Source organism: Epinephelus moara, chromosome 7 (assembly GCF_006386435.1).
Source record: "Epinephelus moara isolate mb chromosome 7, YSFRI_EMoa_1.0, whole genome shotgun sequence".
Taxonomy (NCBI): domain Eukaryota; kingdom Metazoa; phylum Chordata; class Actinopteri; order Perciformes; family Serranidae; genus Epinephelus; species Epinephelus moara.
The window spans coordinates 33,662,300-33,689,272 of NC_065512.1; the positions used below are offsets into that span (position 1 = coordinate 33,662,300).

A 26,973-nucleotide genomic window follows, 5' to 3' on the forward strand; every position below is an offset into this window, starting at 1 on the left:
TGCGTTTCTCTCGTGCGCGCGCTCTCTCTCTTTCTCTCTCGCAGTCTCACTCTGTTTCTTTTCTTTTGACTTTTCTAAGATGACAGATGCTGAATATATACTCCCTATCACATAATCACGTAAACTGTCAGTGTGTCATTCTGTCAGTCAGTCATTCTGTCTGTCCCATGTTTTTCTACTCCCTGACGTGGTCAATCTATGTGAAACTGCACATAGCCATTGAGGATTGGCATAGGTAGAAGGTGACAAAGCTACCAATGGGTATGGACTAGTATCTATAGTAGAAGTAAAACAGGCTGGGGGAAATTACTTTTTTCCCCCTTGCTGACTTCACCCTCACCACATGCTAACTATGACTAGACACAGACTGTATCAGTTGGTGAAGTTTAGAAATGACAATAGTTTTTCTTAATTCTTGTCATTATTTTAGACGTTTTAGTCTGTATTGAATCTGGAATTTATTATATCATTATCATATTATATTTGCCAACAACCATTGTGTTGCATTTACTGCAAAATATGCACAAATCCACGAGATGCTTTAATAGACTGCGATTTTTAATTTCACCACAAAACTATCTAGATTTCAGCAAATACACAACTACATGATAAAGAAACACTAAAAGACAAAATCATTCAATATTATTGCTGGATGTGAATTGATGATTGTAACACTAGTAGTATGACAGTAGTAGTAGTAGTATTATGCATTGTATAGATATGTATTTTGCTGCCTGAAAAGCTAATTCCAACAGAGGTATGTTTTTACAAGCTGTAACCCAGAGCTGCTTTAGTTTAGGATGAGTTTATGTTCATCTTTAGACACATTACAGCCTCTTCCACTGACATTCAAGGTGTACATCATCATCTAACCACAAGATGTCAGTCTTTGGTTTCAACTTTGCAACATTCAGTTTGCCTGGTAGAAAGACACAATACTCCAGATGTATACCAATGTCATTATGCCCATTTTCCAGCTTTTGTGACTTTGACATTCAAAGGCTCCATGTTATTAAGCAGTGGAAACAGATGCCATCTGATATTTATTACCGGCATGACTCATTACCAAATATGATCCTCTTATTATTTGAGTTACGATTTAAGATTTGATCTGAATAATTCATTGTTAGTCTGAGGACTTTGATGCCAGGGTTGTTTTTGAGATATTTTTGTGCTTACATGCTGGAGATCTCAAAAAAAAAGAAAGAAGGAAAAAAAAAAGACTGATAGGGAGGCAGTACTATTGAGGTTAACTCATCCTGAATCTTTTCCTCTCAATATTTTCTGACAAGGGTGAAATTGGATTCTTAAAATTATAACTCTTTGAATGAGTTGAGGGAAGCAGGCCAGGGTCCCCCTGTGCTCTCCTGCTGCGGCACAAAAGGACCTTGGAACCCGACAACCGTGATATATGCTCCCTCACTCCTCATGCACAGAAAATTAGTGAGTGGAAATATGTGACAAATGGGCTGTGGGAAGGAGACACTGATGCACTCTGTTTCTACCCTCTGGATTGCACAACAGAAGCAATTTTGCACAGTGTCTACCATCTATGCATCACTGCACCTTGACTTTTTTTTTTTTAATTTTATCACAGCAAAGTTATTGGCAGCATACACAGGTTTAATAAATGAACTGGATTTGCTTATCTTGAAGTTTAAGCATATTTCAGAACTCAGCATGGACTGGTTGCTCCTCTGAAGACAGGATGATTGATTTAATTATGTCTTACAACAGTGAATCTATCTTGAATGTCTGGTGCTCTGGGATTTCTGTAATAAATTAACACTGCATGTCCTGCTTCTGGCTGTGTGCCTTGCTCTCTGCATTATGTGATGAGACTAAAAACAGTTGTTTTCCCATACTGAAAGGATAAGGAGTATTTGTTGCAATTTATTTTCTTTTTTGGTACTGGAATCAACAGCATAAACAGCAACACAGTAGGCTTATCTCTGATGTTTCATGATGCAGGACCGTTTTGTGCAGTCAACATTTAACTGCTCCAAACAGCCAATGTAGCCTACTGAGTCTGACTGTACAGGCATTTGCTGTAAGCTGGCTACTGTAGTGGTTTGTTCCATTCACATTATCATGATATTTAGAGTCATGCTTTCTTACCTTTTGGTGCTAGATCAGTGTCATTGCCCTGCACCTGAGGTTGATTTACAGCCAGTGCCCCTAAGAAACAACAAGGGATCAATCATTTTAAGGAATAGTTCATTTATTTATTTTTTCAGAAATGTGCTTAATTGCTTAGTGAAATGAAAAGATCCGTACCACTCTCAGGTCTTAGATAAGGAACTAGGGGCAGGTCAGGCTATTCTCACAAACTGTAAGTATGTTTATCTAAGAAAAGTAATGCACTCAAACTTTTATAACCCACGTATTTTGCTGCAATCACGTGACCACTGCGCTGACAAGAGTAAACAAGAAGCACCCCCAAGCACTCATGTAGGGAGGCAGGTTGGGGTAATGGAAGGGTCACAAAAACATGGACCTTCCCCCGGGACTTTACCCTGGAGTCCTGTGTTCGGAACCATATGAGCTCTGTGTGAACTTTGAGTCATTTTAAGGTACGTCATCACCATTGTTCTTTTCCTCAACCTAACCTTAGTAAATTGACGCTAATTATGTAACTGAACGCATTTTTCATGGGATATCATATGACCCGTTCTATGAGAATACGTTGACTGGTTGGTGAATTAGCTTAACTAAGCTCAGCTTAGCTTAGGGTAAAGACAGCCCGTTCTCACTCCCCACTTGTCAAATACAGCTGCTTTGTTGATGATTTCCGCGTCATATACCAATAAAAGAAGCACTTTTCGTGGCAGTCTGATATGCACCAGGTGGCAGCTATTTCTGATGCAACTACCATAGTATGAGCAAAACGCTGGACTTTCACCAAAGAGCCCAAAGTTCAAAGTATAACCAAAAGTCAGTGAAGGTATTTTATTGACAGTGTGTTGCATGCTATGGTAGTAACGTATGTCATGACATATGTCACATGATGTGACATTACATTAGTAAGAAACTTACTTGTCTTAAACCAAACTAACTAACTAGCTAACTAACTATTTTTTCTAAACCTCACCGGGAACTTTTGTTACCTAAACCTAAGGACGTAAACATTAAAAACTAGAGCACTCAGAGAGCGCAGACCTCCGCCAAGCAGCTTGGATTTCCCGCCATTTTATTATTTTCTCCACTTCGCTTCAACCGATCACCACCAAAATTTTATCATCTGTTCCTTGTCCCATTATCAACCTTTCCTGAAAATTTCATCAAAATCCGTTCAGAACTTTTCGAGTTATTTTTCCAGACAAACAGAGCAACGCTGGCGAAAACATAACCTCCTTGGCGGAGGTAATAAGTGCTCACCTATTTAGTAAGTTTATTTTGACTTTCTGCATACAGTGAGCAGAAACCATACTTTTCCTGTCAAAATGGAAAGACACAATGCACTTAACAAGCGTTAATTGAGACGCCGCCCATTACTGTCAAAAACCGATGCAGGAGGCAACCTAGAGTTACATATTTGATATTTAGCTCCACTGACAAAGCAGCAGAGCAGCAGTATTTGAGTTGCAATGAGAATGCTTTGGTAAAGACTGGAAGCAGAGAGATTGCGTATACCAGTAATTATTTCTAAGGAAAGTAACTTTTGTTACTTTATAAACATTACAGCATCACAATAGCAACATATCATCATGTTTCGCTTTGCCGTCCTGCTATTCCATCTGACTGTTTGTTTGTTGTTCCCGTGTTGTCTTGTTGTCTGCCTGAATCCATGTGAATGCAAAATAATGCTGACTGATTCATGTCATTTATTGTACCGCCATATTAGGTCAGGTGACGTTGGATCATAACCTTTAAACAATCTGTTTTTGTTTGTCTGCTATGATCAACACAAAAGTGACTAGTAACAAGTCCATTTAAATTCCAGTGATTGTAATTGGGTTATTTAATTTGAAAAGTAATTAGTAACATTTCTAGTTACCGCCAAAAGAAGTTGAAATAACATGTTACCTTGTAACAGTAGGCTGATATAAATATGACAGTTTTTGGAAGCAGTTTTGTGATGTAACTATTTGCAGATAAATCCTAGTCTATCCATCTTCCCAGTACTTCTGTGACCACCTCCACTGGGATTCATAGCAATCTCACTGTGATGACAACACTGTGGGAACTTCTTCTGTCCAAATGTTCCATGTTAAAACCTTGGATGTTGCCATCGGTTTCCCCCTGCCACCCTTTATGCTAAGCTAGGCTAATTGCCCCAGGCTCTAGGTCCATACTTAACAAACAGACATAGGAGTAGTATCAGTCTTCTCATCTTCCCTCAGAAAAAAAGTGAAAAATGAATTTTCCAAAATGTTGAACCTTTAGAATAATCAGACTGCACATTCTACATGTAAGCACAACATTCAAACCTGAATTACACATGACCAAAAACATATATAAATGTGTGTTTGAGTGACTAAAGTGAGCACACAAAGGTTTATCCCATTGGAAGGAGTTGATGTGATTATTAGATTTGGTGTCTTACTAGGTACTTTTTAGACAAGGACAAGAAGCAACAGAAACTTGAAGTAGAGTGTGGTGTTCATAAGTCTTACCAGTTACTGTGGTCGGCTGCACAGCAGATTTTCTAGCGGAATGTGTGTGGACTTCTGGTGCCTTTGTGGGTTTTGCTACATTGACAAAAAAAGTAATCAAATAAATATAATAAAATTCAAATCTCATCTGAGCCGGCATGTCTCCATGGCAATCCACAAAACATGAATCTGAGGAATTCATGCCTATATTTAGAACAGATCTCATTAAATCCCAGTGATCAATCATAATTAAAGTAAATTTAATTTCATTAGTATCAGAGTAGAAAGGGTGTTGGTCTGCAAATACATATGATCTACTAATGAAACTAGACAGAGTCATCTATCTGAAATTGCTATCCATAAAAAAAGCTTTTCCAATTGATTTTCAGTACAACATGGGCTGTCTGCAGAATTGGTCACAGTTGAGCAACTTACTCGTTATTTTCTTTGACAATTTCAATATCTAAATAACTTTTAAGTCTGGCATAATTGAGTGCGCTTTGGTCACTTTGAAACGATTTAAATGCTAAATCAAGGTGGAATATGATTTCATGGTCAGCTAAAATTCATCAAAAAGTTAATTTTCCGAGGTAGAAGTATTTTGATTATATCACCTCCCTGGAATGAGTTTGCATGTTTTGCGGAGCGGCTGTGATCTGCTTAGCCTTGGCTGTCTACGGACCAAGAAGTATACAGTACATTACACCTCATGTACTGCCTTGAAGTAAAGGCATGACAAGTCTTGGTTCATGCAAAGCTGACTTTTAAGGCTGAGCTGTAGATGAGTTGGGTCTTAAAAGGCCTTAGGATACTGTGTTTCTTTTTTTTCAGATACAGTGCATTTTCCAACAAATGACAGCATCTCTGAAGCATTCACATCTGCTGAACACAATAGACTTAATTAGTGGTTTTAAATAAACCCAAACAATGCAGCTGTCTGGACAGCTTGGTTGTTTTCCAGTCTTTACTGTAAAAGGACAAAAGTTCATCTCGGCCTACCTGGGTTCTGACATTTCGCCTGGCACTCCGCCATGCTCCTGAAATTGTTGGCATTGCCAAAGCAGCCGCCATAAAAGAAATGCTTGCACTGCTGACTCTCGCTGTCAAAAAAGTAGCGCGTCAACAGCCCTCGACATGGACCAGGAGCTTCGGGTAAATGGCACGGGTTCTTGTCATCTAGGAAAGGGAAAATGAGAACAATTGTAAGAAGAAAGAAAAGACACTATGAAGACTTCATTAGATAACTTTTATAAAAAAATTTTTTTACTTTTTTTTCATATTTGCTGAAACTGTCACTATATCCTGCAGTGCATGGGACAGATAATCTGGCTTCTCATAATGCTCCTAATGGCATTTGCAAGAATCAAGGGCACCTGAATGAAAACAACCAGTCAGAGCTGAGGAGAAACATGACGTCCTTCTTTAAAAATGATAGCTTTTCGTCGTCTGTCTTTCCTGTTTACTTGCCTTTGCCTTGTACACTGTTGTGCATTAGCAGGGTTTGCCATTAGAAGCTCCTTGTCTCTGATTGGTTGTTTTTCGTTTACATAATATTTTCACAGATTATCTGATGTGATGTACTCCTGTCAGGATATGGAGACAATGTCAGCAATATAAAAGAATGTCTTTGTATAAAAGTTACCCAGTGTAGCTTTGATTATCAAGTCTGTTGTTTAATATGTAAATGTCTTTAGACATTAAAGCGCACAGCAGTGCACAGTTTTGCTACATATTTGACTTTTGTCTGAAATAAAAAATGTATGACTTTTGCTGCTGACTTATTGAACATAGAGATGTAACTTTCCTGTAAGATTTGTTTGACCAAGAAAGAGTCAGACAAAAGTGCCAAACTGGCTTCTACATTCTATATTATAAAGTATCATCTTCACTAGTTTGCATGGTCTGAACATTAAGCTCTAATGACTCCAAAATTTGACTCTGTTAGGAACGAAAACAAAATAGAAGCAAGAGCACATGACATACTTCACTGCCCTGATTGAGTTCTTAAGGTCAGCCACAGACAGTTTTTTTTTTTGTTTTTTTTGTTTTATGCAAGGCCTTGAGCGGTAAATGACAAGTTTGAAATTGAACAAGAGGTCAACACAGTCTAATAAAGACATGTCTTGAAAAGAAAACACAAGCATGGGAAAGCAGGCACATAATAATAAATGGGGAGGAAAGATAAAGCTACTCAAAGTCTGTGTACAGTAAAAGGTCCAGTAAATGAACCTCAGGCCAGGACACACTTTGCAATTGCTGGCCGCTCGGTCACAGCTCGCCCACTTCCTGTCTCCCTAGCGGTACAGTGACATTTCCACTCTAGTCAGGTTTCAAATACACTCCCAATCTTCCTCTGCAAGCTGAAAAGTCAACACTTCTAGCAAGAACTTCCTTATGTTCCCCAGTGAACCACATCACCCCTCTGTCATGTCTTCCTTCTCTGCTTTCTTTTCTGTCATACCTCTTACCTCAGCTCTCACTCCCCGTGTTTCACTTCCTCTTCGCTCGTTGCATATATTATCACCCTCGGGTCTCGGGGTATTGGGATTGGGGCACTGGAGCTCTGAGCTACAGTTTGATGTTCATCTAAATTCTGCATCTTTCATTGTGTAAGGTTGATGTAAGGTTGTTGTAATACTGCTTCTTTGCTTCCTCATTGTCTCCCTTTCCGTGATGCTAATTGTTATCATTATGCAATCCAACCTTTATGCTTTTGGAAGGAAAATCTAAAAGTAAGATTATTTGTGCATCACATAGTTCATACAAACTTCATACAGATTCTCTTTAATCTGAAATCTGTAACTTTAAATGTTATCGCATTCTGCAGCATGGAGTCCTCGACAGCAAAGGCAGCAGAGATGTTGTGGAGGGTTGTCAGGAACCCTGCTGCTTATTTGAATAAGCCGTCAAGAAACCTAAAACATTTACAAGCTAGTGACAGGCTCATGCTTGATTTGAGCCTGAAACACAAAAGCAGGCGTGGTGTGAAATACATCCCTTTCAGTGGACTGGCTCAGTTTCAAAGATACTTTACTGGTCCCTGTCAACCAAGACAGGTGCAGCCTGACAAGCCACGACTATAGCTGATCAACGTTTTTCAACAGCAGAGTAAAGTGTGTGCATCCCACTATAGCAAGTACTGAGTAATATGGTTCCCCACACAGATCAATGATGATTTATTCAGCAAAAAAATATCATGAATATTATAAAAATATTATGTTTTTAACACCAGATGCCGTAAGTTTCTTTAAATCTTTGTAGTGGGAAAGGTTTGTTAGTGTTTTACTTCATGATTACATCACATTTAAAATGACAGCAGTGATGAGGCATCTTACTTTATAAGTGTATAGTCCAGAAGTTGCTGAGGCAGTGAAAAAAATAATAATAATAAAATAAGTTCTAGTGAAGATTCCAAAGTTTACAAAAGTATCAGATATGCTGGGCTGTACTCTAGCAAGATGTGTCTAAAATTATGCAAAGTGCATACACAATAGTAGAGTCTTGGGTTTGAATGGTATTTCTCCCTGTCTAAACATTGTATATCTTCTGAGCTGAGGCAATATTATACACAATATACATGATATGATATTGTCAGAGTGTATTGTAAGGTATTTCTACAGCCTTAAAGCTACTTGTAGTTACAGTAGGCAAATTTTATTTAAAATTAGAAGTTTATATCCATGTCTGTGAAAACATTGATACTTCACACACATCTTGTGTGAAGTATCACCAATTTAGTATCTGACCTGAAATATAACATTGAGTAATTGCCAGAAAAGTGTTTTATGCAGGACATTAATATGTCACAGTGATGTTGACCTTTGGCCTTTTGGATATAAAATATCATCACTTAATCATTGTATCCAATTAGTCATTTGACTTAGGTTTTTCTGTAATCAATGTAAGAATCCTGGAGTTAGGGCTAAAAACATGTTTTGTGAGGTCACAGTGACCTTGATCTTATACCACAAAATTATAACCAGTTTATTCTTCAGTCCAAGTGGAGGTTTGTGTCAAATTTGAAGAGATTCCCTCAAGGTGTTCTTGAGATATCGAGCTCAAGAGAATGAGACGGATGCAAGGTCACAGTGACCTTGACCTTTGACCACCAGAATCTAATCAGGTCATTGTTGAGTCCACGTCAACATTTTTGCCAAAGTTGAAGAAATTCCCTTAAGTTGCTCTTGAGATATCACGTTCACAAGAATGAGATAAACAATGCCATAATGACCTTAACCTTTGACCACCAAACTCTAATCAGATCCAGGAGTGCAAGTGAACGTTTGTGCCAAATTTGAAGAAATTTCGTTGTGGCATTATTGACATATTGCATACACAATAATGAGACAGACAAGGTCACAATAATTTTGACCTTTGACCTATGACCACCAAATTCTCAAGGTGTTCTTAGAAATTGTGTTCCCTAGTATGGGATGGATGCAAGGTCACGGTGACTTTGACCATTGACCACTATTATTCTAGTAGTGTATCCTTGAATTTAAGTGAATGTTTGTGCCAAATTTGAAGAAATTCCCTCAAGGTGCTCTTGAGATACCGCATTCACAATAATGAAACAGGCAAGGTTACACTGACCATGTCCTTTGACCTATGACCACCAAAAACTTTATAGTTAAGTCCAAGTGGACATTTGTGCCAAATTTTCAGAAATTCCCTTGAGGCGCTTTTGAGATATTTGCGTTCACAAGAATGGGATGTACTATGCAGCCATCATGGATTTGCAACAAGACAACAATTAGCTGATCAGACACCAGGATATACTGGCTAACAAGCTGACAAAACGCAAAAATCAATCACCCTTGTTAGAAGCTAAATTAGAATTCTGCGGAGACTAAACACAACGTGTCCCCACGAGCTGCCAGAGGATGTCTTACACCAGCTACACGCTCACTATCTAGTTTATCTGTTAAGTCTTTGTATAACCACACTCTAGTGAAGGGTGACCATGATTAAAAGGCTATCGTTGTAACATCCAAATACATTTTATGAGGTGACTTTGACTTAAAAGCATGGGCAAAGAGATGTGTCAAAGGGTACTCTAGCGCTCTCTCCAGAGCAATGCAGTGATGAATAATTCAGAAACACAATTCCCTATCAGAGCTGTGAAGGTGGAAGAGGTGATTTGTGTTTTGAGGAGAATTATCGGTCTGCCCTTTTTTTCAAGCACTTGGGTGTGAATCATATGGTCTGTCGGTCCAGGGAGTTTTGGCTGCTCTCCAAAGAGAACTTCAATATTTCAGCAAAACAGACTTCAATATTTAAGACGGGTTCGGATGCTTGTGAAAAGGAGCCTGGTTTGTGTGTGAAAAAAACATTCTCAAATTTGCATATTTTGATGTGTCCTACCCAGAAAGATGAGACTTTAGGACACTGTATGAACCTCCTGCAAACTAACAATGTTTAAACCACACTTTGTATCACCCCATCCCCCCCGAATCTCTTCACTGGCTCAATGGATTTCTCACTGCTTTTTTTCCCTTTAGTTTTCTTCAGTACTTTTCCACATATTTTTTAACGGTTTTGTTGTCCTGCCTCTAAAAGTGCTGACACCATCTTGGCCAGGCCTTCTGTGGAGGAAGAGAAGAACGATTCCTAATGGGATACAAATAAATGTAAAATAAGTGAACTCAGGCGTAAAAATAACAGTTGCCACTGGATGGAGACAGACATAATCCAATCACATAGAAAGACACTGACCTTAGCAGCAATATCAGCCTATCCACATAGGAAAAAAAGAAAAAAAAAGACTGTTATATTATTGATTTCTTTGTTTTTTATGTTAATTTTGCATATTGTATACATGTAGTGAGATCGAAGCACTTATGTGGCAGAGGTTTGTACGTCAATATTTGTAGGCTGAGCTCTAAGGAGAGAAATATGAGAGTTTATGAGACTTTTTAAAAAAGCTTCTTTTGTCTGATTAGCTACGATACATTAGACAATGAATACCAATGCGTTCTCATCTCCATCATATCAAATAGATGCACTTTGTCAGTGGACATTCACATCTCAGTACAAACTAGGTAACCTCCTGCGTCTGTTGATAACATTCTGGGACGGCATGTGAGTTTACGCTTGTTATATGCATTGTGCCTTTTAAAAAAAACAAAAAAAAAAAACACCTCCATTTCACAAGAACTGTGCAGTTAATGCTCGATAGATGCCTGCAGTCTTTTTCAAAATACACCTACAACATTATTTCCTTGTGCAACAAAACACAATATTACATTTAGAAAAAAATATCTTGGTTTGCCTCACACGGGAAGCAAACAGCGGGCTCCTAAGTGAAAGTCTAGGGTTTGTTGGACCCATCCACCCCCCCTGCCTGCGTTATAGGGCCTTTTTAGCTCTTTATATTACATGTTTGCCAGCGGCATTACAAGCTGACACTGCACGACCGCGTTACAAACTGACCCAGCACGGCGTAGCATATCAATAAGAAATTTTCCTTTACCGTCGGTGTCTGATGCCAAAATCACTGACAAAGTGGGGATAAATTTACGAGCTGGGAGTCAGGGCTGGGGATACCCAGCTTGCTTTGCCCTGGGGCAACTTTTGCAAAATGACAGGGGGCCAGGAACCATAGGAGTTGAGGACATTCAGGTCTTCAGCTGGATCCGTCCTGGCACTTTTGTTTTAACAAGTACAAAAAACTCCCAGTGTGCATCAGTTTATTTTTTATTGTGAAATAGAAAACTGTCAGCAGGACACCAGGCCCCCTATGGTGGTCCAGATTTGGCCCACAGGCTGTAAGTTTAGTATCACTGCATTAGGCAATGAGAAACCACAAGTCTCACACAGAGAAGCTGCAACTTTAAGGGTTGTGTGGTATTTTTGCTTGACTTTAATGATTTATTATCAAGTAGTTGACTAATTTTCTCGCAATGGACTGATTGATTAATCAACTGATTGTTTCACACGACAAAGTAGGCTCACATTACCTTAAGTTTTGCCACCTCAAGCAACATCACATTGTTTGTGCTGTTCTGCCTCTTTTCCTTTGCTTATTTTTTTTTTTTTTGAACAGTGTCTTTGCTAACAGACTGAGCATAAGCCCTGAGCTAAGGACAAAAAAATAGTGCGACTGTCTGAGAGAAACGTTGTATTTGTGTCTCTGACCTCCTCAAGCAGAGCTGTAAAAGGGGCAGCAGTCCAAAGGGAGAGTGTGGGACACAATGGTTATGACTCATTGGGGTTTCAGAAGAACATCGGGGCTAGAGAGCAAAAAGCCTTCGCAGAGATAGAAGAAGAAAGTTTCTTAAGCAGAAAGACAGACTGTTCCTCACATCAGTTTGTGACCTTTACAAGAACATTCTTGTTAAGCTGTGCGTGACCGCGTCGTCACGTATAAGAACCATGAGAATGTACAACTAACACATCTTATCTGAACAATAATTGAAATTAGATTGTGTCAACTAGCAGTTTTTGTAATGTGCCCTGTTTGTGGGAATTTAAATGTCACTGATCTGATGATAACAGCCCTGTTGCAGGATGGGTAATATTGCAGTGCGTTGGCCCTTGAGATCTGATTTCTGTAAGGTAGAAGTGTGATGACATTTTCAAATGTCTGCGGCTGTTAAATAAAACCATTCTTGGAAAAAGTCAAGCTTCACCTCTGTTAATCACAGAAGTGAGAACTTAATGCATGTATTTACTGTATATGACGAAACATGTTGCACAGGCAAAGTTTTAAAAAAAAGTGTCCCAATCAGTGAGAATATGTTGTTGTTAATTTAGTTTGATTTCAAATTAATTTAAATATGCATTACTTAATAGGCAAGACAAGATCAGTGTGAGTTAATTTTACTGCAGTGGAGCTCAAGGCTGACTAACATTCTCACTAATGACTTCATTTGTTTGCAGCAATCTCACTCGTGTCTGTTGTTCTTAAAATACAGCTGAGATTCATTTTCACACTGCATACTGACTGTGTACACTATGTACTGCACACTGATAGTTTAGTTTCCTGTTTTTGCAGTTAGTGTCCAAGAAATTAAAACACTTCATACTTTACACTGACAGGCCATGATAAAATATGAGTCTATGGAAAGACACTGTCAATGTCAATGGGAAGAGTATGTTTTTGGAATAGTGTGCATGACCATATATTGCTGGAAGCTGCAATATCCTGTGTGGCTCCAAGGCCACAATCGCTTCAGTATTCCCCAGCATCATTCCCAGGAGCTTAGTATCACCACCATCTACAACTAGTTTGAATTTCTTTCAGCTTAGTGCAGCTTCTCTATTTCCTTGTGCAGTTCATTGTGGGACAATGTCAATTGAGAGCAAATTCAGAAATCAAGCCGTTTTTAGTATGCATATGAACTTTTCTGAGCGTACTTCAGGGTACATTTTGGAGTTTCCTTGTCAAGAAACAAAAAAATGTTTACATTCAGTTTATCTTACAAAAGTGGTTAGCACTGTCGCCTCACAGCAAGAGAGTTCCTGGTTCGATTGTGGGAGCCCTTCTGTGCAGAGTTTGCATGTTCTCCCCGTGTCAGCGTGGGTTTTCTCTGGGTACTCCGGCTTCCTCCCACAGTCCAAAAACATGCATGATTGGGGACTAGGTTAATTGGTGACTCTAAATTGTCCGTAGGTGTGAATGTGAGTGTGAATGGTTGTCTGTCTCTATGTGTCAGCCCTGCGATAGTCTGCCGACCTGTCCAGGGTGTACCCTGCCTCTCGCCCAATGCCAGCTGGGATAGGCTCCAGCCCCCCCGCGACCCTCAAGAGGATAAGCGGTTAGAAAATGGATGGATGGATGCACTGTACACATCCAGATGGGTGACAACATAAAGTTTCTTAGTAAGGTGCTGGGCCACCATGTGCTGCCAACAGCTTCAGTGTGCCTCAGCATTGATTCTGCAAGTCTGTGGAACTCTACTGGAGGGACAAACACCAGTCTTCCAAAAATATATTCCCTCATTTGGCGTTTTCATGATGGTGGTGGAGAGCACTGTCAAACATGTTGGTACAAAATCTCCCATAGGTGCTCTAAGCCCAGTTGTTCAGAGATCATCTGATCGGATTTCGGCTATCTGATTGGATCAAATCTTGAAAAGGCTTTTTTACAAATGAAAAAAGGGATCCTGAAATCAGATTAGATCACACAATCCAGTCTTGGTTTTTATCTGGATCAAACTTTTAATATGCATTTGATTATCCTGATCCCAACAGAAGGTTGGATTCAAGATTGTTATCAAGAAAAAAAATTATTAAAACTTTATAAATTGGTCAACTAAATACACATCTATTATATTTGAGTTTTTGAAGAGTTACTGTAATAAATTGGATAAAGTAGAATTTAGATTATCTGTTAAATACTTCTTGTTTCATTGTGACAGCTATTTGGGGATTTATTTCAGGGGAACAACATCATTTTTTTTACTGAAAGTCTTAAAGTTACAATCTCAAGGATGTCCATTTCATTTTCTTTGGCAGCACCTATTGCGATGTGGTAAGTGCAGTGTGTTTGTTGGCAGACTGAATACATTGTTCTGTGTAGTCCCATGTAGAGCCCTGGTAGTCTAGATTTCATAATGTTGAAAAGTTTGTATCTGGATCAGGGTGATCTGATCCAATGTTGCTTTTAAAAATTGGTACAAAAGCAAGATGGATTAGATGATCCTGGACAACAAAACATGCGATTTCCAAATTTGGATCATTCTGATCTGGGGAATGCGAAGGCCATGATTCACATCATTTTCATAATAATCAGATCACTCAGTGACCCCTCGTGCCCCATGGACAGCGGTACTGTCATCCTGGAAGAGAGCACCCCAATCAGGATGGAAATGTTTCATCATGGGATAAAGGTGATCATCAGGACAATTTTTTGATGATTTGCAGTGACCCTTCCCTTTGAAGTGAAGTGGACACAAACCATGCCAGCAAAATGCCTCCCACAGCATAATCCCCTCACTCATTATGTTTCTCTAATCATTATTCAGGTTTTCCCTTTAATTTGTCACCCATCTGTCTGTGTTTACTTGCTCGCAGTCATCTTCTCCTCTGTCTTTTGTGGGCTCATTACTATGCTGTATGCTGATCGCTGGTCGGTGGAATAGCATAACACTAGCAGCAGGATTGTGTATGATGTCACCCACATGCTTACGTGAGTGTCTGTGATACAATCAACATAGCTGCAAGACTTGTAAAGAACATTTTCAAAGTGTGAACACACTGTATTACATAGCCAAGAGCTACTTATATTAGTATATCGCATTGGAATTTGGACACAATTTGTTTCTTTCCATTCTAGTTTTGACTTTGACCACTGAGCCAAAGTCACCACCCAGAACTGTAAAAGTGGATACACACATAGAAGTGTGTTCAATTTAGATAAAAGCAGCCACTATAAGGTTTTGTGCTGTTCTGCAACCTGCCCTTTTTATTCAACCAAGAACCAATAAAAAATGTTGTGAAACTGCCCTTTAAATGCCATGGAACAAATCAAACTTTTATAGCTGTGTTTAACGTAGTGTCATTTTCTTTATGATCAAAAAGCAGCATGTTTCTCACTCATGAGTATGACTGCACACTCAGACCGGCTTTAATATCTGACAGTAACCTTCATATTTCGGTCCAAGCTGTTTTATGTAATGTCACCTTTAGATCAGCTGGAGCCAGAGACTCCACAGCTCCACCTTCATCTTTACAGTGCTGATTTGTTTGTGTGGTAACTGACGATGGTTCATCACACAGAGGCACCTACTGCATGTGGCATTGCCTGCAGGATGCAAATTAATCCATGCTCCTCTTGTCTGACTGCATTATGTATCCCATGGCATGCAATAAGAAGGTGAAGGTTATTTTTTGCCAGTGGGAGAAAGCACTTTGTCACACCACAGAATAACACGCCATCTACATACGTAGATAGATGTGTCATTGCTGTCATGCAAGGGCATATTTCATCTTGAGCAGACAAGCTTGAGTATTATTGTTTTCCTGCTGTAAATGACAGACACCATTGCATACAGTCGGAGAGAAAGGTGTTTCCTCCTAGTCACTAGTTTCCTTTTGTGGATGTACAGTGTTTTTTTTACACGCATATCTCAACACCATTCCACTCAACCCGAGGGCTTTTGTACCACAGCAGTGCAGAGCAGATTATCTTATGGTCGATGAATTCAACTCCCAGAGGTGAAAGGTCTAATTGTTTTTTTTAATTATTTTTATTTTTTTTATATACTTTATTAATCCCCGAGGGGAAATTAAATTTTTCACTCTGTCAATTACACACAGGTCCGAACACACACATGCACAAACTGGACCTATACATGCACTAAGTGGAGAGATGTCAGAGTGGGCTGCCCATGACAGGCGCTCTGAGCGGTTGGGGGGTTCGGTGCCTTGCTCAGGGGCACCTCGGCAGTGCCCAGGAGGTGAACTGGCACCTCTCCAGCTACCAGTCCACGCTCCATATTTTTGGTACGGATGGGGACTTGAACAGGCGACCCTCCGGTTCCCAACCCAAGTCCCTATGGACTGAGCTACTGCCGCCCCACTGCTTTGATTGCTTTTCAATACTCAGCAGGTATTCATACTTAGCAGGTATTGCCATCCTGTTACCAATAGAGAAGATGAAGCAACACTCAATGAATGTCTTCTGTCACCGCAACTTTTCATCCAACTTTTACTCATAGTCACAACACGTGCAGTGACCTTTGACTCTACTTTCAGTCATCCTCAGGTGCTCTTACATAGTTATAAAACATCAAATTTCTGTTTTGTTTAGTCCATGATTGCACCCTCTTGTGAGTGTGTATCCATTTTCCTTAGTGATGCAACACCAGAGAAAACTTTCTACCACTGAGGTAATGGATGCATCTTTCAATTGCAACCCACTCTGTGTGGCAGGCATAACACCCCAAAATGTTTTTTTAAGGTGGTGTGAGAGGAAATAAGTGAATCTGTGTTATAAATATCTGGATGTTCTCATCTGCTTTATTTTGAACTCAACACTTACCTGGGAACACTGCCATAGCTCTACTCCCCATCCATCAGAATCCAGTGGGGAAAAGAATTTTTAGCTACATTTTTCATTTGACTCTAATTGAACGATAAAAAACAACCTAAAATCAGGCTCTTTTACAGCAAACTGAATGCACTCCTTTTTCCATGTAGCCTACAGGCACCACAACCAGATCCAGATAAACACATATATATATTAGATGCACACACTGCAGATGTCGAACACATGCAAGCATTCACGTATGCCCTGGGTGATATTTATTGCTTTATCTTTGCACTTGGTTGATGTGATTATTATCCAATTACAGCCTTTATCTAATCTGTTTAATAAAATATGATATTGGCAGTGATGATATGATTACCATCTGTTGGTGTAGGGTGACCGCATGGTGATGTGGAGATAGCAAATTCCTGTCCCTTCAGTTTGAAACTAAAACTGTGCTTTCCACAATGCTTTTACAATACAGTGGGAATTAGGCTCTTCTCTTTTGTTTAAAGCAAGTAAACCTTCTCTAAATCCCTTTCCAAAATGATGACTGTCCAATCATAGCTTGGCACCTGTATTTATGTACACCAGGTCTCAAGCTTTGGAGTCTTTTCCACATGGTCAAACCATTCTCATTCTGTGGGTAACAAATACAACAGCTTGGTCAGTGCTCTTTGGCATCTGACTCTGACACACAAGGCACCCTTTAGTGTCTGTAAGAGACGATCCAGGCTTTAACTCCAATTTAAACCTCTTTGTGGCAATGAAAAGTGAGAGAGTAAAAAAAGTTCAAATTAAAGGTGGGAGGAAGGAGTGGAGGACAGGACAAACAATCACAGGACTTTCACCCAAGAGACCGGTGTTCATGTCTGGTGTGAAACCAAAAGTCTACATTAAGTTCTTTTAGCCCAAACTATGATCTTTTTTCTAAACCTAACCAAATAATTTTGTTGCCTAAACCTAAAGTATTTTTGGTGACAAAACTTACATTTTCTGTATACACTAAAATTTATTTTACAAAAAAACTATGCATGTAACAAGCAGAAAGTGATACGTCATCCTTAAGTGTCCAAAACTGATGCTAGAGGAGTACCTAGAGCACCAATGTTTGAAGCGTAGGGCCACTGACTTAGCTGCTGCATTTGAGTTGGGAGGTGTTCTTTGTATCCAAAAAGGAGTTAAGTAAAAGTGTGTTTGTTTGTTAAAAGGAACAGTGCTGATATTACCATATCTATCTAACTAGCTTTCTACTTACAGTGACACAACGTTAGTGAAGGTAATAAAAGGAAAACACACTGTAACAGGAGCTAACTATGTTATTTTGTGGGGTTACAGGCAATCTGTAACTCCACGGCTTCTCTGAACTTTTTCTCTTGCATGAAACAAATTGGTTTTAAATATGAATAATAAAGTATAAACCTTGTGTGCATTTGTGTGGCTTCTCCCATTGTGTTTTGCAGTAGTACCCTTAGAGTCTAATAGCTGCTAACTAGCCATACTCTGCAATACGACATCTGCTCCTTTATTTCTATGTTGTTGACACGGATCATCATCTGGTGAAAATAATGACTTTCATTCATTCTTGTATTTGGATCCCCATTAGCCACTACCAAGGTAGCAACTACTCTTCCTGGGGTCCATACAAGCAAACATTACAACTTAAGTCTTTATTGTGTTATTGTGTCATCTCACTGTGCTGATAGCATAACATGTTTGTAGTCATCAAACACAAACGTAAGAGCATTTTGCAGAGTTTTTATTTTCAAACAAGTTAGCTGGAAATGTGGAAGAAAAGACTCAGCTAGAGATGGAGTTTTCATCCATCCCATGGCATTCATTAACTGAGTAGCTGCAGCTGGTTCAAGCTGCCAGCGACAGGTGTCATTTCAGCCGTGAAATCAACAGTTGCTGAATGAAAATGACAAACCTGCTTTAGTTCTCTCTGAAGTCTCACTGAGGAACCATTGTTACAAAAATGACTGCAGTTTCAACTGTCAAATGTGGCAATGTATCATTGTAAACTAAATATGTGCCACACTAGAATTCAAAGCTTGACATGCACAGTAACGGTGACTAAGACCCTGCTCACACAGAAAGCATTTTACAGGTTGCAAAACCTGAGGCGCAACGCACTGCATTTTTTTTTAATTGAATGCTTGTTTTTATTGTTGCCAGGCAACCACCCCATCACCTCCTTACCCTAACCTTGCCATACAATCGATATACCCTTAATTTATTTTTGTTATATTTTGTTTTATTTACGCTGTCAGCAAATAGTTTGTTGGGCACAGAGAAATGGAGATCTGTGTGGGTACATAAGACTCTAAAAAAGAGGGTGGAACATGGGAAGTACCACCAGTTGGTCCAGGAGCTTCACCTCTATGATGGCCATTTCCAGGCATATTTTAGGATGACTTGGGGGCAGTTTGACAAGCTACTGTTTATCGTTGAGGTCAGTAAAACAAAAAATGAATAGTAAGTATAGGGAGTCCATTGGTCCGGTCAAGCACCATTGCTTACCAACTGTAAACTTGTTGTCCTGACCACCACAGAAGGCACACATCTTATATCATTCAATTGGACAGCGGGAAAAAAGTGGAGATGATGTGGAGTGCCTTACCAGTTGAAGCTGAACTCGAGGAGTTCAGAGCACTCCAGCAAAAATGCCAGGCACCTTGAGCTCAGACACGCAAGGCATGTAGCAACGCAAAAACAGCAAACAAAAAGCTTCATTCTCATTAAAAATCAGTTACAAAGCCTCCAGCTGCTAATTTTTTTTGTGTGTGATCTTGGCCTGAGAGACTTAGCAAATATTTAATATCCAGTGAGTGAACATATTTTTGTCACATTCAACTGGGCTAATGGCTGTTCATGGATATGCAGTGGTAGTGGTTAGCCTCAGTTTAGGAACTTTCCCATCTTTAACCACAAGGTCATCTTTGTCAGGCTGGCCAAGTGGTCCTTGCCTCTTTTACATGGTTACCATAAGAGTTTTCCCCTGTTATGAGGTGTTTTGTTTCATTGAAACAAACACCCTTTTTATGATTTTTGAAACATAAATGTGATGTCCAGAAGTAAGACGCTAATGTTAGGTTATAAACAAACTTGCCTACACCATGGTCAAATGACTTTAATATTGCAAACACAACAAGACTGTAAAGCTGTCTCATTTAGCCACTTGATATCAACCGTAAGACATGTATCGGCTTCAAAATTCACAAGTTGGGCATTTACTAGCGTATTTTATGTTGTAGTAGAACAAAACATGAAATTCTATGAAGCTTGTATTAACCACAGACCTTTTTTCAGGCATCTAATTCATTGACAAAGGAACCAGAAGTGCTAATATGCTAATTATGTTTTGGGTTTAGCGAAAATATCAGAGAGAGAGAGATAGAGGCCCCGTTTAGACGACAACGATTTCAACTGAAAACGGTAAGCTTTAGTTGCGTTTTGGCCGATCGTTTACACGACAGCGGCGTTTTGGGTGCCTGAAAACGCAACGATTTGAAAACGGGTTCCAGAGTGCAACGTTTTGGAAACGGCAGCGTCTCCGTTGTCATGTAAACGTGCAATATGCAGTTCCTCTGAAAACAGACTTTTCGCACATGCGCATTACGGTTCCAGTCACTAGTCACGCCAACCGTCACAACAACAATGCTGAGCTCTGTTTGCGCTGCTCACCCTGTTGATTTGAAGTGAAGTGTAGATCTGTTACTGTAGCAACTCCACCTCGCCGTCCATCCAGACAAAGTTATCTGTGAGTGCTTTCATCAGTGTGTCTTCTTTGTTTTGGTTTGTAATCACCGCGTTGGAGAGGAAGGCGCTTCAGCGCAGGCGCATGGCGTCATGCTGTGGTGTTGCTTTGCAAATTTACACTGCCACCCATTGACCTGGCGTGCATACTACAGCGTTTCCAGTAGATTTTGTGGCTCCGTGTGCACGGGGATCATTTCAATAACGTCGTCATATAAACGCAGAAGTTTTTTAAAACGCAAAGGACAGACTTTTCCGTTTTTACTGAAATCGTTGTCGTATAAACGGCCCCAGAGATTCAGCTATACATGTGAGACTCAGTCAGACCCAGACTAAGGGCCCGTCCCAATACCCCCCCTTAGACCTACATCTTGGCCCTACCCCTAGATTTGTGCATTCCCGCGAGGGGTAGGGGTGTCCCAATTCCTTTTTGCATATAGGGGTAGGGGGCATAACGAGGGGTAGTGGGTATGAAACTAGCCCTTCAGAGTGAGTGATTTCAGATGCTGACTTGCCAGCGAGGGGTAGACATCTCCATGGCTACCACCGAGCAAGAGACGGGGAAAAGGTTCATACATGTACGTATTATTTCGCAAATAAACATGGAACTTTTGTAAAAACGTTTTCGAATAACTGTGTATTTGTGTAGAGAACAGTAAAACAATTTTTTATTGCTATTCACGATGTCTAGATTGGAGTTGACAGAAAGCTAGCCAGCTAGCTAACATTACCGTCATCAGGTTGCTTGTCAGCTAGCTAGCTAGTTCGCACTATCTGGCGTCTGTCATCTGTCCTGTTCTGAAAAATTGTCGGATCTTTCACATTATGATAACACGCCAGCTAGTGTAACTATGCTGCCTCGTAATGTTAGCTGGTAAGCTAGCTAGCTAGCTAGCAGAAGTCCCCTGTCGTACATATCATTTCGTCGTCTGTCGTTCATCAAACGAAGCATGATGAATATAGCAAAAGCGATCAGTAGGATGAACTCAACTGGAGACTCCATTGTAGATGCCAGTTGGAAATGTAGATGGCTCATGGCTTCCTGTTTAAACAGTTACGTATGCGTGAATATAACTGACACGGTGACGTAGTGAGTGGTGTCCCAATTCCTAGGGAGAGATTTCAACCCCTACCCCTCGTTGCTTCATTTTGAGGGCCAAGGGGTAGGGCCAAGGGCTAAGGAGCAGTGGACAAGGGGGGGGGGTATTGGGATTGGGCCTAAGATGATGCATGAAAATCAGCGACTAGCAGACGTATCAGAATGGTAAATGTTAGCATCTTTTATTTGTTTATGTTGTTTGTTAGCTTCGTAGCTTGTAACTGGCAGTAGCTGACACAGCGTTAATGGTTGTGAAATGTACAATAATTTCTGCTTCAGTGTTAGTGCTGACACTGCCATGGTTTACATGCAAAAAACGGCACACTACCATATTTGCTGTCAAAACGTTCACTCTGCTCTCTGTGCTGACAAGTACCCTCTGTGCTGGAGCTTTTGTATTAGTGATGTACCTAACATGGCTTGCTGGGCTTACGTTTGAATCTCAAATTTTACGGAAGTGCATCGACATCGCCCCCCTCAGTAGAGGGATGTGACAACAGGCCTCTGTTAACAAACTTTGCACAAATATCAGTATATCAAGGTCATACATATCAAAGGGCCATACACAACTTTAAAAACTGTTTTCAGATTGAGACAGACTGACATGAGAGTTTGGGGATTCGATAGTTTGAAGACTGTTATTAGTTATAATCAATTAAACATCAACGTCAACTTATCATCAGTTTAGTATGTGTAACCCATAAATAATAGAATACTGTCTGCCTCTCTTAAATGTGCCCATATTTTTCATTAACCAGATGCCTCTAGGAAAACTGTTCAGAATTAATGTGCTGGCAATGTTCCCTTTTAGCCGCATACCAACAAAATGACTTTGTAATAGGATTTTATGCCCAAGGTGGCAATAAAATCTAATGAGGAACAACGGTCCTTGAAAACAAAACTGATCATTTGCTAACAACAATATAACAATGCAAAGCTATAATATATCCTTGTCCTGTGTACTGTGATTATGAAAAATATGCTTTTTGTATCCCTTTGTATCAGTGGTGTTGGGATCTGTGTTCACTGTTACTGTTAACTTAAAGAGGAGATTGTTGAAAAAGATGAATTACTGGAAACATGTCAAAAATGTGGGGTTTTTTTTATGTAGTTGTAAGTGTCAGCCAAAGGGTTTGACTCACCTGAGACAACGCAGGTTTCCTCACATGCCTCCAAGGTCTCGAAATTATTGTCATTTCCCCCACAGCCTCCATATTCAAACAGCTCACAGCGGCCTGTGTCGACACTGAAGAAGAATCGGTCCTTAATGGCCTTGCAGGGCCCCGGCTCGTCCTTCAGGGCGCACAACTCATTGAAGATGAAGAGCTCGGGTTGAGCTCCGTCTGTTGAGGTGGGATAGAAAGGCAACTTTTAGCGCTCTGCTTCTTGTGGCACTCTGTGAAAAGGTTTTCTGTGTTGTGTGGGAAGAAATTAGGTCACAGCATCAAACTCTAACCTCGGGCTTTGAGATAAGGTAAAGTTGCATGACAGTATAATTTTCCAAAAAAGACTTCAGTGTATGGTTTGACAGCTTACTGTTTTTAGATACTCTGCTGCAGAGACAGACTCTGTGAAGGATTTGTAAATGGCACAGCATGATGAGCTGTGTGACCTGACTGAATATTTAGACTGAATAATTAAAAATATGCAATAATGTAAAGTCACACACATACTATTTTTTACTTCTATAAAATAATTCTTAAATACTACATCTGGTGGAAACACAAGCCTGCAGGTGCTGTTTTTTTTGTACTTGCACTGAGAATAAGGAACCATCAGGGAGCACCTAAATCCCCCCAGTACATAAAAGCAGATCCAGGCAGGTGGCAGCTGGCAGGAGAACAGTGAGTGAAAGCAGCAGAAATTTCACAGAATGCAGCAGCACACAGCAACAGTTTGCAATGCAGTACATCAAGCAGTACACTGCACAGCTTGAGAGACTGGATGATCAGAGCCTATTTTAAATAATATCGTGGAGACCGTGTCTGATGCTTGGCGAATATTCTGCTGGACAAATACAGAGGTCCCATTATTCATAATTGTTAGGATCAGATATGGTTGCGGAAAATGAATTACCTCTGCATACACACACTCCTCTGCTGTCATTATCATTCATAAACGCTGGCTCATTCAAACCCATAAAAAGAAGTGACATGAGACCCTGTGAGCTCTGCTAACCACTGTTGCGAATGTTAAATCACTGTCTCAGTGTGCTGTTGGGAAATGGCTTCCTCGGCCCTCATCCCTGCTGTTTTTAGGTCAGGTCTCTGTTATGCCTGCCTGTAGCGGTGCAGTTACTTAAAACCCACTGAGAGAAGAGGGATCTCTGTCCAAAAGGATTTGCAGATGGCTGAGGCTTGAGTGACAGTATTTAAAAATGTCCTTCTGCATTGCACATTCAATAACCTTGATGTTAAGTGATCATCCATTGAATGTTTTTATGTCATTGCATTTTTCATGATGAAAGCACAGGGTGGAGAGTGACATAAAATGGGGGGGCAGGAAAAGGTTGAAAATGCAACTAATGAGCTGGAATAAGAATGTGGTCAGGTTTTTAGTCATGCCTGGAGTGTGGCTGTATGGATTGCAATGTTGGTCTGTTGGTTGAGTGATCCACCACCTTAGCTAAGACTGAATCGCTCACCAGCCACTGAATACAATGTGATGGAATGTTGTGAAGACATTAATGTTCCCCAGAGGATTAATCCCATAGACTGACAAATTCATTTAATGTCGCCTGCAGGTCAAACTTTTCACTTATCCAGTGACATATCCTATCATCTACTTTACTGACTGTAATAAAATTTTGTGGTTCCCAAAAAGTGAATCCTTCTGACTTTGGTGTAGGGGCAGTGGCGTGCACACTATCATGATGGGCCCTAGTGCACGCTATCATGCAAGTTTTGTCTTGACACAAATAGAGACTTGACATTAGACAGCATCAACATACATATTACCCAGCACTCATCATTGCATATCTGACAAACAGTATCAGAAAGTAAGAAATCATTAATTTAATTGAACAGTTTTTTATAGTATATTGACAGGATTTATAGCTTATAGAAAAGAATAGAAAGACATTTATTAATCCCCGAAGGGAAATTGAGCTGTCCAGCAGCTCATAATAAAATAGACATAAAATAAAACATGTCAAAATAAAATAAGTGCACAAATAGAAAGAGCTGCTGGCTGGCTGCAGACTCTTAGTGTTTTTTGAACAGAGCTTTTGTGCAAATAACATGTGTTCTTTTTATCATCATCAAGTTCTTTTTACTTTTCTGGCAAGACTGTAAAGTTGTAAATTAAACATTAAATTCTCTTTCCAGTAAGGTACAAAGTTCTATCAAAACATTTGATGGGAACCACCCTCCCCTGTCCTATCAGCACAGCAGTCAACAAACAGTCCCTCTGCTAGGTAACGTAATGAGAGCAGCGGCTTACCACAATTTCTTGCCCTCTTCCCTCTTCTGTCCAATTCTAATTTATAACCAGGGATTGGGGACACCAATCAAATACTCCAATTCCCTTCCTTCCCCCCAACCTGTGGTTTTGCTATTGCATGTGGGAAATGTGGTGAGGGCAACGGGCTTCCCTGCAGAGACTTGTGGTAGTTTTTATTTACGTTCTTCTTGTCATGTTTGATAAGGAGTAGAAGATTGGGTCGTCTGGCAGGGGAGAAATTACACAGCGACACAGGGAATCTGGGTCTCTGTCTAGTACCCAGCCCCATTTTGGCTATGTAATCACACTGCAGTGCTGAACCTAACTCTTTTCTTCGTCAGTGGATGCTTTAAGCTACCATAGCTGCAACAGTACGGTGCCTTTTGGGTTAAAAAAAATTCTGACATGGTGCAGACTTGTAAATAAGAGCGTTCAATAAGCCCAACTTTGGCCGCCCAAGGAGAGGGAAGAAAACACTCCTCTGATTGATTTCTATTCTTCTTGTCTGAGACAGACCAAAGTACAATAAGCAGTGTGTTCTTCAATCACTTGTGTCCAATATCCAGACAGAGGCATTGTGAGGCAGTCCATAAAAAACCCAACCAAACATTTTCTCTGCAAGGAGACTGGAAACAGCCCTTTTTTTAAAAAAAAATACAGTCTGCAACTTAGGATAAATGTTTACCATGCACAAAACACCTTATTTCCAGTGAAGTATTCATTCAAACACAGCCATCACATGACCCAAAGTGCAACACACAGGTGATGATTGCATGGATAGCAGTGGCAGCTGCTGGTCTTTCAAACAGGGGAAGCTCACATTAAGTTTACATCATAAAATTTGTCATATTGTAGCGAGGCAGTAACTTATAAAAGGAACATTTAATTGAAGCTGTTTTTCAACCACACTCATGCCATAGAACCACAGCAAAACACACCTCAAAGATTTTCAGATGGGTTTAACGGTGAAAATGAGCTCTATCGCTTATGGAAGTAAGGAACCCTGGACGGCACTCTGTCAGAAGACTCCACTTGCAAACATCCGCATAGGACTGAGCTCGAAATGTGAAGCGCTGTCAATCACAAAGGGGTTCAGCCTTTTAGACAATTCCTCCAATCATCATGCATACACCGAGCGTCCTCTCCCGCCTACCGCTCCATTAGGTCCCAGGGAAGCTGAGCCTCCCTGGAAGTGACGATATTGTCGCATTTATCCAATGACCGTCTCGCTTTGCTGCATGAAAGAAACCTGCTCAGTGCTGTCTCATATGAATGCTTGGAGGCTCCACGTCCACCGTGCTGACATGAGAATGTATGACAGGGAGGTAACGTCTGAACATCATAGTCGTGATGTTAAACGCATCCTAGCGCACGTTCAATGCAATGTAAATTCTTATTTTAATGTAAATTTAATAGTGCATATTTGACCATTTCTTCCATGAAATTTTAGGGGAAGTTCAGCCTCCCTTGTTGTCTCAGAGCAATTGGCCCTGATGGACAATCTCGAGTTTCAGAAATCCACAGGCAACATTGGGCACCCATCATACTGTGAATAGTAATGTTGTTGAGTGAAGATGCATTGAGGAATAGACACAATGTCAAAGCATGGTTTGAACTTGGGGCTAAATCTATGCCTCTCTATTTAAAATTTTTGTGACACCTGAGGGCACCCTTGTAGGTTTTGACCACTCAGTACTTTCATAAAATGATATAAAGTACATCATTTTGTATCACCTTGTAAACTGCAGCCAGAAAGGATTGTTAAACTTGTGCACAGCAACTTTCAAATTGAGTGACCTTCTGCCAACAACCAGATCTTCTGAAATATTGATGTGTTTAATAAGATGTATTTTGGAAAAGGCTAAACATACTTGCAGTGATAAGTAAGCTGGTCAGTCGACACCTAGCTCAAACTAAAAACGATTTATTCTAGTGTCTGTCCACAGACTGTTGTTCCTCATGTTGTCCTCTGTAGCTCTCTGCTAGTAGCAGCTGGGATCTGCTTAACACTTCCATCGCTCTGGATTTGTTTTTGTTGTTGTGTGTTGTGTTCAAAGACATTTTGAATTCCCATTTGAGCTGCCAGAGCTTCTAGACTGAGACAG

At 40.1% G+C, this 26,973-nt stretch overlaps 1 protein-coding gene across 1 annotated transcript in view; it reads right to left on the minus strand.

Moving 5' to 3' along the window:
• Positions 1-26,973, minus strand: part of tfpia (tissue factor pathway inhibitor a) — a 63,429-nt gene that overhangs the window by 4,915 nt on the left and 31,541 nt on the right. Inside the window, exons 2-5 of the mRNA XM_050049623.1 lie at positions 22,570-22,770; positions 5,595-5,771; positions 4,617-4,691; positions 2,119-2,178 (exon numbers count right to left, since the gene is read on the minus strand). Coding sequence (XP_049905580.1) covers positions 2,119-2,178; positions 4,617-4,691; positions 5,595-5,771; positions 22,570-22,770 — 513 coding nt within the window. The remainder of the gene's footprint in view (positions 1-2,118; positions 2,179-4,616; positions 4,692-5,594; positions 5,772-22,569; positions 22,771-26,973) is intronic.